A 15,972-nucleotide genomic window follows, 5' to 3' on the forward strand; every position below is an offset into this window, starting at 1 on the left:
CAAATGTAGTAACAGTTTGAAAAAATACTTTTTCATCTATAAATTATGTTAAACCATAGAATGTATTACTCTATAACTCGGTACCCTGTTGAGGCTTGTAGCGGTTCCTATGGTAGCATTTGCAAATGGAACAAAGTCGATTTGATACTTTCTTTGATTAGTTAACCAGTGTTTTTACTAACAATCCTCAATAATATTCATATATCATATTCCTACGTAGAATTTCCCATTCCCTATTATATTCCTGAAGCAATTTAACATTCAAAAATTCCTAAAATTAATTATACATTGAATGAACGTAAACATTTGCAAATAATTCAATGTTTTGAAGCATTTGCCAGAATTGAGGCTGCAGGAGGTCTCCCATCTTTTGCACTGGTGGACCCAAGTATTTCTCGGTTTCCTTTTGGGTCAACAGGTCGGTTCCAAGGTAAATAAAAGTACCCACAACACAAGTTTTGATTTCTGTCTTTTAAAGCTGGTGAATTAAAGTCTTATATTATTTATCCCTGTCGTATCTAAAAGGTCTTAAAACTATCATAAATATATTGTTCCATTTGCAAGCATGTTTCTTTTGAAGAGTTGTAACCTTTTTTAGCGATCAGCTTTTATGGCGGTTAAAAACGGGACAATGTAACCAGAAGGTGTTTTATCTTCCATGGTTGGTCAGAATAAAAACTTTACAAGTATTGGACCGAAAATGTCATGACTTGCTAATTAAAAAAGAAAGATAGCTTTGGTGTTATTTCTGACTGTAGAATGAACCTTTCACAAAAATGTTATTCATCACCACTTAGATTTTTTTATTAATTAGTCTTTTATTTTTTTCTGTTTTTAGGCCAAGCTGGACCTCTCTGGAGACCGGATGTAAGAATGCCTGGTATGATTGGACCACCTGCTGGAGCTTTCCCGCCTAGGGCATTTCCTGGAATGTTTCCACCAGGCAGAGTAACAGGTGAGGTTGAATGACGTTTTCAGCCTATCTTTCTCGGAACTTTCTAAAAATTATATCAATGTTTCAATTTTCTTAACAGCATAGTTGTTTTGTAACTTTCGTAAAGCACTCACAGAAGATTTGAACAGTAAATTTGACATATTTTGAATTATCAATTGTGTTGAGAGAAAAGTTCATATTTATTATCTTAAAATGTTTGACCGAAATCTTGCTCAAGCGAAAAAGGCCATGTAAATAAAATGTTAAAGTGCATTCCTTAATATTACATACGCGGCATTTTTTAGCTTCAAGAGCACAGAACCGTATTGGTGCCAGACAGACAGGTATCTTATATTTTCTTTGAATGTGTTAAACCTTATATTATCTTATCATTTCCATATCACATGAAAAAGAAGTGATATGGCGAAAAGCAACAAATGCACCAGCGTATAAAGTAGTGAACCGTATTTCCTTTTAGAGTTATACAATCTAGTAATGTCACATCCTAAATTTATTTCACTATACACATCATGAAGGATGTTTCTTATAAGCAGTACACAAATATAGTTTTTTGATGTTCCTGGTTGATTTGCCCTAGATTGGAATCTGAGTTTTAAGTGATATGATGTTTATACGGTTTTAATTAAGTCATCAAACAAAACAAGTCAGGAATTATTGTTTACCATCGTTTTTCTTTTAAAATTCAATTTATTCTGTAATTGTTCTATTTGAGCAGTCAAAATGCATTGATAAGATATTAAAAAGTGTTATACCGTTTCCGACTGAATATAACTATTTGTTGTGACGTAACAAATGTACGATGTTTCCAGGAATGCGCCCATTTCAAATAAAAAACGCTGTTTTACTTGTTAAATTGTCTTTTTTACCTTTTGCTGCAGTAGAAAAGCAAAAGTAATGCACTGACTTGACAAAAACTTTGATATACGAATTTGGATCGACCCAGTGAAAATGATCGGCACAGCCTCGAATTTTCCCGCGTTTCTAAGCCTCATTCGTATATCAGTTTTATGTCAAGTCAGTGCCATGTTGTTGTCTATATAAATGATATTAAACTTTCAAAGACATCCCTAGAAAATTATTTTCAGAGTAGCTTCTCAATTCTTAGATGATCGGCAAAAAGAAAGTTATGAATTGTTAAACGTATGTCAAAATAAACTTGTATGCTTTTACTATACAGACTTTTTTTTTATTTCTGTGTCTTCGGATACATTTTCTATAATTTCTCGATCTCTTATTTATAGCTCAGACAAGGTTTACTGGCAACGACAATACATTAACACAAACAAGCCAGACAGGTACACCTGTCATCAACCCAAGAGGTGAGCAATAAATTTACACTAAATCTTTACACTTTTAGTTCAATCAAATGTTATTGCTGGAGCTGTTTCATTCATTGATTGAGAAAAGATAAAAATGATTTAAAGATCAAATTTGTAAAACAATTAATTAAAAAAATCTATCAATCCTCTTATTAATTAACGCCAACTTGATAAAATGACTGAATGGTACAAATAGATCTATAAATGTAGGACTGTTCTTTATCATAGCTTTAACGATTTTGTTTTCCTCTTTTTAAAAGATCCAAGGGTAGGGATGATGCCAGCAGTAGGTAATATGTCGCCTTGAATGTTGTATACACAGAATAATTTATACTAATACTTAAGCATTGTTTTATGTATTGATATATGTTACTGGGAATATACTCTAATTAATGCTGAAATATTGTTGCGTCTAATTTCTATGCATTCCAACTATTTCCCCAATTGATTCCATGCAATATCTATAACCATTTATAACTGTTTCTCATCATAATAAGTTATACCAACTTATATCCATCAAATGTCATTTATATTATAATACTTTTGCATTTTTACATAATAAATTTTATTTACATATTTATCCTCTTTGATTAGACAGTAGTTTCGTAAATTGAAGTGCAATTAATTTATGTTTTATATTCTGTTCCTCTGTTTTGCTAAACAAGGTCAAAGATTGGTTAAACTACATGTGCAAATTCTTTATTCATTTTTCATTTCTAAGTCAAGTTTTATATAAACGTTACGTAATATCTGATTGTTTTTACAAGATTATTTTGGTATGAAAATGTTATTGATATTCATATTATGTGAACGATGTGGTCACATGAGTGATTACATCTCATGTCGATACATAAACTTTTTTATAGTCCTGGAAATTAAGAAAAGGATCACGTTTCATCAAGTTGTGAGCCATACTTGAAGTTGGGAGAATTTTGATCAACCTGAGAATTACATATAAAGATTCACGAAAATACACAATCACATTAATATAAAACAATTTAACACTTGCATGCTGATAGATCTTTTGTGAATTTCTATTTTCAAGACTTTATTTGTTGTAAAACTCACACAGACTTTTTAAAAAAAAATACATAGATATGAACACATATTTCTTATTGCACTACTTTTGTAATGGTTTTACAAATTATTTATTTTTATAAGCAAGTCTAGCTGGTTTTGGAAGTAGACAGAGGCCTTTCCCGATGCCAACAAATGGTACGTGCGTATGTTTATAATGTTAATAATTCCCCGACCTAACTTCATAATATCATGGATCCGGATATGGCTAAAATTAAATTTCGCATACATATATGTCAAGATAATTTTTATTGGAATATAAAGAAACAAAATTATGATGATCTTATACATATTATCACAGGGTGTTCTCTAAAAGAAACATTACGCAAGTGTACTTTAAAATATATTTTGACGTTTAATAAACTGACTGTTGCTCCCTAACTTGAAAGCTAGTCGAACGAAACAAAAAAAATAGCTTGGAGGAAAAACCAAACTTAATTTATTCCAGGAGTAACAAACAGGGTTAATACAGCAACACAAACTATTCAACAAACAGTTGCAAACAGAGGACCAGCAACATTCCCAGCAAACCAACCAATGTTCCCAGGAGCTTTCCCAGGACGAATACCCACTGGCTTACAAGGAATGCAAAGAACTCAAATGGTGGCAATGGCCGCAGCTTATAGAAGAGCTCAACAAGCTAATATTGCTGCACAAATGGCAAGAACTCAAAACGGAGCAAACATCAGAGTACCTATTGCTTCTGGCCGAGGTCAAGCTTCACTAAACGCCATGGGCGGAGCATTCCCAGGTGGTCAAGTTCGCGTTCAGGGTCAGACTGGAGCTAACACCGTAGTACCCCCGGCAGTTAGCGCCTTTCCAGGTACTGCATCCGCCAATGGTAATGTAGCTCAGCCATCAAATGTTGCTGCATTCCCTGGATCTGAAACCTCAGCCGTGGATACCTCAGTCGCCACAAATGAACTCCCATCTAATGTGGCTGCATTCCCTGGTAAGATATCGTTACGTTTTTCAGCACACTTAACAGTAATCCATATTTGACTATATTGTTATTCATATCTTTGTGGCTGTATAAACAATGTAAACTGTGATTTCAAAATAAGCTAACCATCATTTTGTTTCTGGTTATCACAAGATTAGTTAACATAAACTTGTCAGGAATCAAAGGTTTTGCTTTTCTCATCCAGGTGCCGAGCCAGTTCCAGAAATCAATTTACCAGATGCTGTCCCTGGTTTCCCGGGTTGGTATTTGATCAGCCATTTAATATCAGTTAGATAATTATCGAGTTTATGTTATTGGTGCACATATTTATTTATAAAACGCTCCTGCTTCTGTGAATACAATACACATAAACATACAATGATTTTTGTCACGTACGAAATTATATATGCATCATATCTTTGGTTCAATGTAAATGTGATTGTTTTATCACTTTTGTTTGATACACTGCACCAAAATACCAATCACAATTAAGTAATTGTTTCAGCTACACCAGGCGCCCTTTGAAGTTTTGATAATAGAAAGAAATCAAGAAATCTATAAAATCCGTAGATAGAACTTTGCTTCAGATTCATTGTATATATATAAACTTTATATGTATATGTTATCAACATATCGAAATAACAGAATGCGTGACTAAATATTAAGTATCACTCTTTGTAATAATCATGCAGAAGTTGATTCATGGATGGTAGGAAAGTCTACATAAATTTTTGATATTTTGTTTAAAATGTCATAGTAAACAGAACGTAGCACTTCATATAACCCTTGTTCATAGGATATAAAAATCGTATAGAATATACTATAGAATTCACAATTAACGGGAAAATAATCTGTAAATGACACTAAATTTCAATAGAAACTATCGGGTTTTCCATGTGCGTTATCGTCTAAGAACAGACAGATTGGAATAAATGATTATACATTTCATCATATAGGCCCATAAAGCAACTTAATATCAAAAATGGAAATAAGTAGCCTTTTTAGGTTTATCACATACTACAGAATTTCATGATTTTTACAAAGACTGATACTTAAGTTTTTGAATGATTGGTCATAGCAAATAAGCCAACAGACTTCATATTCTGTTACCCAGGCTTATATTTGCAGTATTGTAGATCTTTGAAACTAGTAAATGTGTTTTGAAGTTTTGCTTGGAAGACTGTGTTTCACATCGATATACTATTTGTGGATAATATAATCATGGAAACTAAAATTCTAGTAGAAATCAAAAGAATGTAATCCAGGGACAAAGACCAGAAAACAGACACACACAACAAAGAACATAATATAATACATACAAAGTAACAAAGGTAAAGATGCAACTCGGGCTAATAATTATGTTAAGTTTAAATGAAATGTTTAATAACATAAAATATCTCCTGCCTTGTTTTGTAATGTAACACCGATACAATAAGAACGTTAAAAAACGTAGCCTAGCAGTCCGTATCACGAAATATTAAATTTTAGTTTGTATTTCTAAGTGGAAAAAAATCTTTTTTTTTGTTTGTTTGTTTGTTTGTTTTTTGTTTTTTTGTTGTTGTTTTGTGTTGTTTTGTTGTTGATTTTGTTTTGTTTTGTTGTTGATTTTATTTTGTTTTGTTTTTGTTGTTTTTTGTTGTTTTTGTTGGTTTTTGTTTTTGTTTTGTTTTGTTTTGTTTGTTGGTTTGGTTTTTTGTTTGTTTATTTTATTTTAAGAAAGTACCACCGTATAGTATATAACTTTTATGGTCGCAAAATTCCCTCTTTGTTGTATGGATAGGGAAATTAATAGTTTTCTTTATTTTCGATTTTCATTGATACGGTTTACCAACGATAACTGTCAAATACTGACCTTAAATTTGTCAAGCTTCCATTTTCGGGATTTCCCGATCCCCACGTATATACAAAAATTAGAACCTTGCGAATATTTACCACTATATGGTTTATTGATCCATTAGTGCCTCGTCATATTTAGAGATTATAAATCGAAGAATGTCCTCTCGACTACAGATGCATCTTCAGCTTCAAATTTTCTGCATAAGGGAAATGATTTTTTAAATAATTTATTTACAGGAACAGAACCTGTTGGATTTGACAGTACAAGCGTAACAGGATTTCCAGGTAGGAGTGAGTTAGATACATTAAACATCATTACTGAAACTTTTTCCAAAGTGGCGAAAGCATCTGATCCCCCACTAGTTGAGCCACATGAATCTCTCAATGGTTTAGATACATCTGTCGTTGTGACAGAGTCAACACAAGGCATGCCCCAAACGTCGGCAGGCATGACCTTTGTCTCGTCCGAAACAAGGCCTGAAATCAAAACACGCGATTCTGTGAATCAACGTACAATAGATTTACAGGATGATCTTAATCCTGGACCAACAACTGCAACACGCACAGTGAAAATGGTAACTGTTACGTCGACTACCTCAAATAGAAATGAAGATATTGACAGAACAGGGACCATCAATTCCGTTTTAGACGGTTCAACTTCTTCTTCAGTGGTTGCAAACGATGCATCAATCACTGACAGTGGGTTTCTAAATGAAGTTCCACTATCATTTTCAGCAGGAGATTTATCGACATCTACAAAAGTAGAGAAAGCCCCAAAATCACTTGAAGAAAATTTAGTATCTGATATAACATTTGCAGCCACCTCATCAATTGATGAATCTTTGGATAAAGGGTTAATGTCATCGAATCAAAATGTTGACTCTTTATCTAGCGATGTCGTTATAAGTAGAATAGATACTTCTGTTACCAATGATGTTAATCTCGATTCAGCATTGATGCTAACTAGAAACTCCACGTCAGGTACAGCTACTTCTAGTGTTGTAACAGATACGTTTGTTCCTGGAAACGACTTCTCTGGATCATCTTCAACGGGTGATATTGTCTCAGACATAACATTTGCTGTTCCGTCATATTTTGGTTTGACAACTGATAATGTAGCCTCTACTAGTTTAACGATATCTTCTTCACAAAACACAGCGAATTCATCCTCATCGTCATTCGACCTACTTGATGCAACTGCTAATAAAGGAGATGAATCAACTCATGATTCATCTCTTAGAAATACAAATATGTTTGGTTCAACTAGTGACACTACCGTGTCCTCAAAGGAAAACACATTTGAAACCAACCAGCAATCGGCAACAGGCAAAAGTGTATCTGATACAACATTTGCAACTACGCGCAAAGACGGTGCAATAGGTGGCAATCTAGAAAGTTTCTCAGTAAAAAATGATTCTTTAACTGAATTTAGCATGATTTCGTCGAGCAAAGGTTCTCGTTCTAGTACAGAAAATGAAAATGACATTGTTTCTTCACAAAGCAGTGTAACTATGAGAAATTCCTCAACTGGTCAGATGTCTGATACCATGTCAACAGAGGCTTTTGTTCCTATTGTACCTGCAATTGACACAACAATGAATACATCTGTTACAAACGCAAAATTTGCTTCATCGGATCTCTTAGATAATTCCAAGTATATAAGAGCTGCGTTTAATGGAGATTCTTCTGTCGGCGATGGTTTCGAGGAAGCTCGCTCGTCAGCCAGACTTTTTGAAAACCCTGTTTCTAGTATAGAAGATATTTCTATCATAACCACCAATGAAAGGAACTTTTCCAGAGGCGGTAACATTGCAGCAATGGCTCCGTCTAGTAAAGAAACAACATTTTCTTCGACTAAAGTAAAAGCAGCAGCTTCTGGAGTTGAAACCAATACATTTTCATCAGGTGTTATTGGGCGTAAAGTATCTACGAATTCAATCAGAGAACCAAATTTGCCAAGAATGAACCAACGGTCAATGACAGTGACTAGAACGACATCATTAACTGGAGAGGAACCAGCAGTTAATATAATGTCCGAGGCGGACTTATCATCGGTCGGTCGTGTGACAAATAATCTCCAATTTACTACAAACGTCTTAACTGGAGTTAATTCAATTAACTCCATGAACTCAGGTTCTAGTCTTTCTACCAGTGAAGCCATCATGGGTAATCCTGCCTTATCTTTCACTGAAGGAGATTTGTCTTCATCTACTTCGATTGAAAATGTCCCTTTTAATGCGGATGGGCGTAGTAATGAAGGCGGAAAAGATGTGATATCTGCAAGGATCGACTTCAATTCAACTTATGATTCATTATACAACGAGAGTAGTCTCAACACTTTTCCATCCTTTAATAGTCTTGATAAACCGATAGTAAATGGGTCTTCTACTTTTGAAAACAAGGTCAATTTTGTTTCTAAAAATGGACTATCTGAATCAGTAAGTATGAACGAAACACCATTGTCATCTGGTACCATTATGAATAACTCTGTTAAAGTTGATGGAAGCATATTCACTGACGACAACCAATTAGGAAGTGACAATAATACATCATCATTCTCTACAGAAAATGTTAGTTATATGAATAATACTGATCTTTCTACGGGTACTGTAACATATACAGTTAGAACCATAGTTACAACAGTAACACGGCAGGGTAGTGCAAATATGTCATATAATGACAGATTCGTAGAGGATACGAACATAACATCTGCCGATAGATATGAAGACGGAATTGGAAACAACGTAAATAAATCAAGTAACACAATCATCGACGAGACTGTGTTTTCAAATACATCTTATTTGGACTTAAACGTTTCAGGGGTTAATTTTGATAATGAGTCTTCTTTACGTGCTGCAAGTAAGATGAATAACTCCAAAAATATTCTTATCACAGAAGGCGATCCAATGAATATTACATTCAGTGAAAGTTCGTCCGTTTTTGGTGGTGAAATTACAGACACTGTCGACTCTGAAATGACTTTTCCTAGTTTTGTAGACACTGGTGTGTTATCATCAGTAAATAATACACTCGTGGAATCCTCATCAAGTAGTCTTGTTACTGTTAAAACGAAGTTTCCAAATGGTTCCGTCGTTGTCGAATATATTAAGACTTCTGAATTTCAGCCTGACGATTGGAACATTACTGAGAGTTTGCATGATAATAATTTCACGGATACTCCTGGTGTTGTGGAAACAATGACCGAAGCCGTTGAAAAGTCAGAAACCGCTGATGCAAATCATTGGAATAATTTAATGTCGTCTACCTCTGAATCTTCTTCTACTTCTTCTTCTATATCATCTCGTATGTTATCTACCTCTCGTTCATCGACAAACACTTCTTCTAGTGATGTGTTGACTTATTCTTCAAACGATGTTAACAATTCTACTTCATATTTTTCAGCTGCTCCAGACGCTGCTAGCGCTGACGCTGCGTTCACTGTAGCAAAAGAAGATATATCTACAGATATTGGAACATCTAAAGTATCGGAAATTACCGTGTTCCCCGGAACTATAGAGAACACACAGGAAAATAGCATCGTTGACGCCTCATTAGCTGTTTTCCCGGGTTTTCAAAACATTGAGTCTTTCCCAGAATCTACAGAGCCATTTTCCCCAGATTCATCTTTTAGCATCAGCTCTAATATTTCTACCACGCAAAATAACGTGGTTGATTCGGGAATTGATTTCGCTCAAGGTACAGGAAGCGATTCTTCAATCTCAACATCCAGAGGAGTTGATAATCGAATAACGAAGATAACAACAACAATAACGCGCACAAGCTTTTCCAACTCTGGAAACGGCGCTGCGACCGAAATTACACAACTCACAGGTTCAGAACCTGCAAATAATCCAGTAGATACTTTGAACTCTCCAGATATCTCTACAGATACAAATACCCAAGGTTCTATCACTGTAACAGATATCAATGTAAGTAAATCTAGTGTGTCTGACTCAAATGCGCTTAATGTACAATCACCAGAAAAAGCGAACAATCAAGGTGGCATTGGAAATGTAGATTCTAGAATCACAAGTACTAAGATAAAGACTGATACTTTTGAACCAGTTTTACCAAAAAGACAATTTGATGTTGATACGAGCTTCTCTGGCAGCAGAACAATACAACAAATAATTCCAGACTTCCCGACTGGGGATTCTACATTTATTGGACCTACTACGACGTCTAACGTGAACGGTAAAGATACGAGGGTGATAGTTGGTTGATTCCTGTCTTTATAATGCCTTAGAGGTGATGGTCATCCATTTCTTAAGACTACTGCATTCTGTCTTACCATTTCTCGGACGGGTTTTCTACTAGATTTCCAATTCTTTGATCTTTATAACACAATATGTTTCTGATACCTGTTGTTATTTGAACTCCATAGTGTAGTATTAACTATTTTTATATTCTACAGCCTTTTGACTAGTCTATTGATGAAAGGATGTGGTAACGTTATGGTGCAATAATTGTGGTTTTGAACGATTATTTGATCTTTGAATGTCACGAAACTAAGTATGGTTTATAGTAATGTAATTTATCAAAAAACCAATGTATTATTCCAGCAATAAATAAGAATCTAAGAGGACAAACAACAAACGTCGATAATTCTTCACCGAAAATAGCAAATATTGTTTTGTTTACTGTACCAATGGAGGGTATACCTTAGAACTAACCTCCAGTAGTTGATACCTAACAGTGTGTAATCTCATCTTAACAATTGCTGTATAAAATAATGAGTAACATTACATTTTAACTAAACGGTTCTAAGGTGAACGTCATGTAAACAAGATCTATAACAATGAATGATGTGGAGGTAAATGTAGTGGACTGTTTTTTTTTCACACTTTTTTCAATCTCTCCTGTTCCTTTTACCTTGTTTAACAGCATGTTTGGAGTATCATGTGTGTTTGTTTTTCCATTTAATAAATTATTCAGTTCTTTGTTTTCGAAAAAGTTAAGTAACATTTTTAATATCAACACTCTATATTACAATATTTAAAAGGTTATTTGTTGAATTTTGTAATTATTCTATCAATTATATTCATGAAATGATCTATACTTTGAACGTTTGCATTTATTACACTTCAAGACAATGATACGATTTTGTATTGAGGCAATATATTAAATGCTCTGATAGTCTTTTCTTTCCATTTAATATCATTTTGTTTGATTTCTCACTTTCGGTGCTGGATTTTTATTAGGTGCAGAACCAGAATTGCCTCCTGGTGAGCTTCCACCTCCACCGCCTGTTTTTCCTGCAAACGACATCTCCAACATTCCCAAATCGGCCGATGCCGATCTTTTCCCGCCTGTAGATTTTGGTTTCGATACATCAAGTACTTCGAATACAGCATCAAGCAGCTCAACGTCCTCTAAAACAAGTTCTCCAAAAACCTCTACCATGTCATTTGGAATACCTCGCCCAGTTGGAGGATCATCTACCTCAACAGTTGATGTTTCTGTGGTAGAGTCTGCAGGGACATCTAGTGCCAACCAGCAAGGTATGCTATACATGTTTCATGGAAACAGACCTCACATGCTTTAAGAAGTCGATGAAGTACAGATTTATTCTATCTTAGTATTCTTGTATCTCCATATATATCAGGAATCGAATGCCTTTTGTACGGTTGTAAAGTGATGTTATTGGAACATATAAATATTTAAAAGAGTATATTGTTTAAACTAAAATTGTTATTGACATGATAAGACCAATCAAGTCTTCTTATATTATCAATATCTTTTTATCTCATTAAATTATTACCTTCATATCTTTGTTATTGCTAACCATAGTCTTCCTTCTTATTTCAGCTTTCCCTGGTAAGATTTAGTATTTAATAACACTTTATAATTTAGCAAACAAAATTTAATATATATTCTTCTTTTAAAGTTTGTTTTTAAATGAGAGAAAATTAACCATATAATTATGTTATGAATAAAATCATATGATTTTTTTATTATAAAAAGAGTTGATAAATGGAGGTAAATTTTCTTCTCATTGACAATACAAACATATAATATGACATATAATATGAAATAACTAATATTGGAACTAATCCTAATCTCCTAAAATGGAACATGTTGTACAAGTTATAATTTTCTGTCCATTACACATTACTATTAACATCACCCTATGCTATATCAATATAATATTTTTTCACTCGTAATACTAAATTTTACTTGATATGTCAGGTGGAATAAATAACGCACCAACAAAAGAAGGTATGTACAACTTACTAATCTAATATCAATTTGTCCCATGTTCACTATCCCTCAATCCAAAATTTACTCATGTTATAACATAAATAATCCCTGTGATAACACTAAAATTCTTAATAATGTTTATATTGGACATCATGCCTTTCCTACATCTTTACTAATTATATAAATATGGCTTTTTGAATGCATGCCATTTTCTACACATACTTTTTACTTGTTGCTTCGTGTTTTCAATAAGTTTTTTTCCGTCAAATAGGGGAGGGCAACTTCAGCATTCACATTTTTCTATATAATTAGTGAAGTATTTATATGTGTTGAAATGGAGTTTCTTATTGTCTTAATTTGTCTTAATTTCAGACCAAAATGTTTCAACCGATTACTCACTTTTATTATCCAAATCTCTTCCCTAATAGAATGTTACTGTTTTGATAAATCTTTTCCATAAAAAAATTCTGAAATAAATAACCATTATTTAGTGAAATGTTGCTTGAGCAAAACTTGAGCCTCTAATATTGACGGAATAAACTAGATTGATGCTTGTATAGCCATGTCATATTCATGTTCAATTACATACGTAAACAGTAAGGTCAAATGTTTTTATCGGGAGGTTTAAAACTAGAAAGAGACAAAGCAAAAGTTAACTTTATGTTTTTTTATCTTTAGATTTTTTTTATTAATGTTTCACAGTTTGTATTTTGTTTTATTATTACAACAACAATAACATCAACTGATCTTATACCCCCGCAAACAAAGTTTGGGGCGGGCGATGCTTAGGAATCACCCCGTTTGTTTTGAATATATCAGCTGTTCTTAATTAAAATGTAAAATGTTACTTTGGACTATACATTTGGCCTGACTGTAATTGCTCTCACTAAAACTACGCTTCTGCACAACAAGATCTGCTTTACAGGTATATATGAACGTGGAAATGGACTTGTCATGGCTGTTCTTGACCTTTCAAATGCTGATAAAAATAACCTTGGTGAAATGATGACAATCCTTCAAAATCTGATTGATGAAAGGAACCGTAAGTCAGATGACACGAAAAACAAATTTATTGAGTTTTGAAACTTCCTATTCTGATTTGAATAATTTAATTTTTCATTATTTGTTACACTAAATATTACACCTTTTTTAACACCTTAATACTTATATTTCTATCCCTGCTTACATGAAATCACTAACTGTCAATGCAATATATCATTAACCTAAACACTCCTTTTATAACTAACTCTAATGTAAAGGAAAGCATGTAAACGGTCAAAATATAATATTTTTGAAATATGTCGTATATAATATTATGCACACCTATCGATTAATTAATTATTTATTAATAAATTACGAAGCGCGTATCTAGCGATTTTGTATAAGGCTCCAGAAAATGGTTTAGCGATAAACATTATTCATTTTTACTAATATTTTGACCAAAAAATAACAGTAAAAAAAAATTCAACAAAAAGGGTATCAATTCCCCCGAACCCACTCTGAACTTATCACAACTGTTTATTGAAGGCGTCATAGTATATGTAAACATTCATTTAAGTGATCCCTCAGATTTGTAGTAAGATGCCAATAAAGATGATGAGATGAAAGAAAATATATGATGCTGATTTGTGAAGAGAAAAATTAAAACCATTTTCAATATTTTACACATAATTAAATTAAAAGAAAAAGCAACTAATCTTAGCTCATAAATTCAAATGTAATTTAAACGATATTGTAAGTTTTTCTAATTTGATCTTTTTTTTATTCGAACAATGTGATTTTAACCTTGCTATTTTCATTTTTATCCAAACGATTTTATATTAAAATATATATTTAGAGGATTGTATTTACATTCTGAATTTTGACTTTTTATATGAACGAAGTTGTGGTTACCAATAGCGTAACATGGACTTTGACATCTAATTTTGTCCATTTTGTTTATTTGACTCGCCTATTATTTTTAGATAAAATCATGGATCACATGCATTTTAAATTTTTTATGTGATTGAAAATTTGATTTCTTTTTTGTATTTAACTGAATCTTTAAAAAAAAATATCTAGTATTAAATATAATGCTACATGAATTCAACATTCGAACATTGTCGTTGCAAATATTTTTGATTATCACTGGATTTTCAAAATGTATGTATATCTTAATATATTCAGTTGAAATTTGAATACCCTTTTGTCAGAATTTTCTCCGATAAAATCATCTGCACATTTATTAAAGTTCATCACTGAATTGTTTTTGCAAAAAAAAAAAAAAAAAAAAAAAAAAACATAACACCTTATGAATATCATTGATTATTGAGGGTATATTACATTTGATTCTGTGTAGGAGAAATGGCTGTAGCTGGATCAACAAACACAAATGTTTTCCCAGGTGCCTTCCCGAATGGTGAAGCAGCTGCTTTCCCAAATGGTGGACCTGCATCTAGTATGTCAGCATTCCCTGGTGGACAATCTTCTAGATTTCCTAGCGGGGAAGCAGATGCAAATATGGCAGCATTCCCAGGTGTAGACTCACCTTCAAGTGCAACAGCATTTCAAAACACCAATACTGGACCAATGTTCCAAGGATCTGATATGTCTGTTTTTCCAAGTTCTAATTTAGGACCAGCTCCTGCGTTCCCAAGTGGACAATCTGCATCAGGTACCTCTACTCGTGTTGTTTCTGAGACATCGTCTAATATGGCAGGATTTCCAGGCACTGATCCCTCAGATATGACCGCTTTTCCAAGCTTCCCAAGTATCAGCGGTCCACCTGATGCACCAGCTTTCCAAGGTGCTGAATCGCCGTCTAACTCTGCATCAACATCAAAAATTACTACAAAAACTGTAACAACATCAAAGAAAGTATCTGTATTGCCGGTTGAGGAAACAAGGTCTAGTGTTTCTTCTTTCCCTGTAGGAGGTACAAGCCAAGGAACTGGTTCCGGAGTTCCAGTTGGAGTTTTCCCAGGGGGCTCAAATGTTGCACCTGGTATCAGTGGGGTACCAAGTAAGTCCTGAAGGTATGCTTTGCTTTGCTTAATGCTTTATTCAATTAAATCCTCATTCTTAGTCTACACTTGTGATGAAATGTATTGATTAACACATTAAGCTTAAGATTCAATAATTATGCTGAAATAAAATTAACAAATTAAGCTAGATTCCAGTTTCAAGTCGTGTATTTTTCGGTCTACATATACAACATGTATATGATATATATGTCGATTGTCCTTAATATTATCAGATCTGTATTTTGTTTTAGAAAACCGTACATTCCCACTAAGATCAACCAAAAAACCCAAATCAAGAATGATTACTTTTGCCAATTTTCTAAATTTTTCTGTGTATTTTTTTTTCTTTTTTCTCGAAAGTGCAATATTCAAATGACAAACTAAGTCTGGATATATAATAATTTACTCTCTTTAAGAAAAATTATAATGAGTACAGTGGATTTTTTACATGAATGAATCACCTCCTGTCTGATTTTTATTTTGACTGCTTAAGACTGTTATTTTATATTTTTTCAAAAGTTACATCTGTGTTGCTTCGTCACATTTTATGCTATTAAATAAGCGCAGAATTTAAGTATCATACTTTCATATTAAATATATACTTTAATCTATATTGAAACAAAACTACCTGCATTATTT

The 15,972-nt window shown here is 33.3% G+C and overlaps 2 protein-coding genes across 2 annotated transcripts in view; both read left to right on the forward strand.

Moving 5' to 3' along the window:
- LOC148611902 (uncharacterized) overlaps nt 1-15,972 on the forward strand; it is a 30,970-nt gene that overhangs the window by 12,581 nt on the left and 2,417 nt on the right. The window contains exons 11-21 of the mRNA XM_088595335.1: nt 839-955; nt 1,240-1,278; nt 2,197-2,274; nt 2,535-2,564; nt 3,436-3,489; nt 3,800-4,303; nt 4,500-4,553; nt 6,368-6,415; nt 11,332-11,631; nt 12,320-12,349; nt 14,670-15,332. Of these exons, the coding sequence (XP_088451461.1) occupies nt 839-955; nt 1,240-1,278; nt 2,197-2,274; nt 2,535-2,564; nt 3,436-3,489; nt 3,800-4,303; nt 4,500-4,553; nt 6,368-6,415; nt 11,332-11,631; nt 12,320-12,349; nt 14,670-15,332 (1,917 nt within the window). The remainder of the gene's footprint in view (nt 1-838; nt 956-1,239; nt 1,279-2,196; nt 2,275-2,534; nt 2,565-3,435; nt 3,490-3,799; nt 4,304-4,499; nt 4,554-6,367; nt 6,416-11,331; nt 11,632-12,319; nt 12,350-14,669; nt 15,333-15,972) is intronic.
- On the forward strand, nt 6,463-10,683 carry LOC148611904 (uncharacterized). Its single transcript, XM_088592894.1, has one exon. The coding sequence runs from the start codon at nt 6,559-6,561 to the stop codon at nt 10,351-10,353; it is 3,795 nt and encodes a 1,264-aa protein (XP_088449020.1). The 5' UTR covers nt 6,463-6,558; the 3' UTR covers nt 10,354-10,683.

Source organism: Perna viridis, chromosome 7, assembly GCF_037379345.1.
Source record: "Perna viridis isolate PV_CMFRI_1.1 ecotype Kerala chromosome 7, ASM3737934v1, whole genome shotgun sequence".
In the NCBI taxonomy this organism is placed as follows: Eukaryota; Metazoa; Mollusca; class Bivalvia; order Mytilida; family Mytilidae; genus Perna; species Perna viridis.

Coding starts and splice junctions, on each gene's coding strand:
- LOC148611904 (XM_088592894.1), top strand. CDS start 6,559: ATGCCCCAAACGTCGGCAGGCATGACCTTTGTCTCGTCCGAAACAAGG.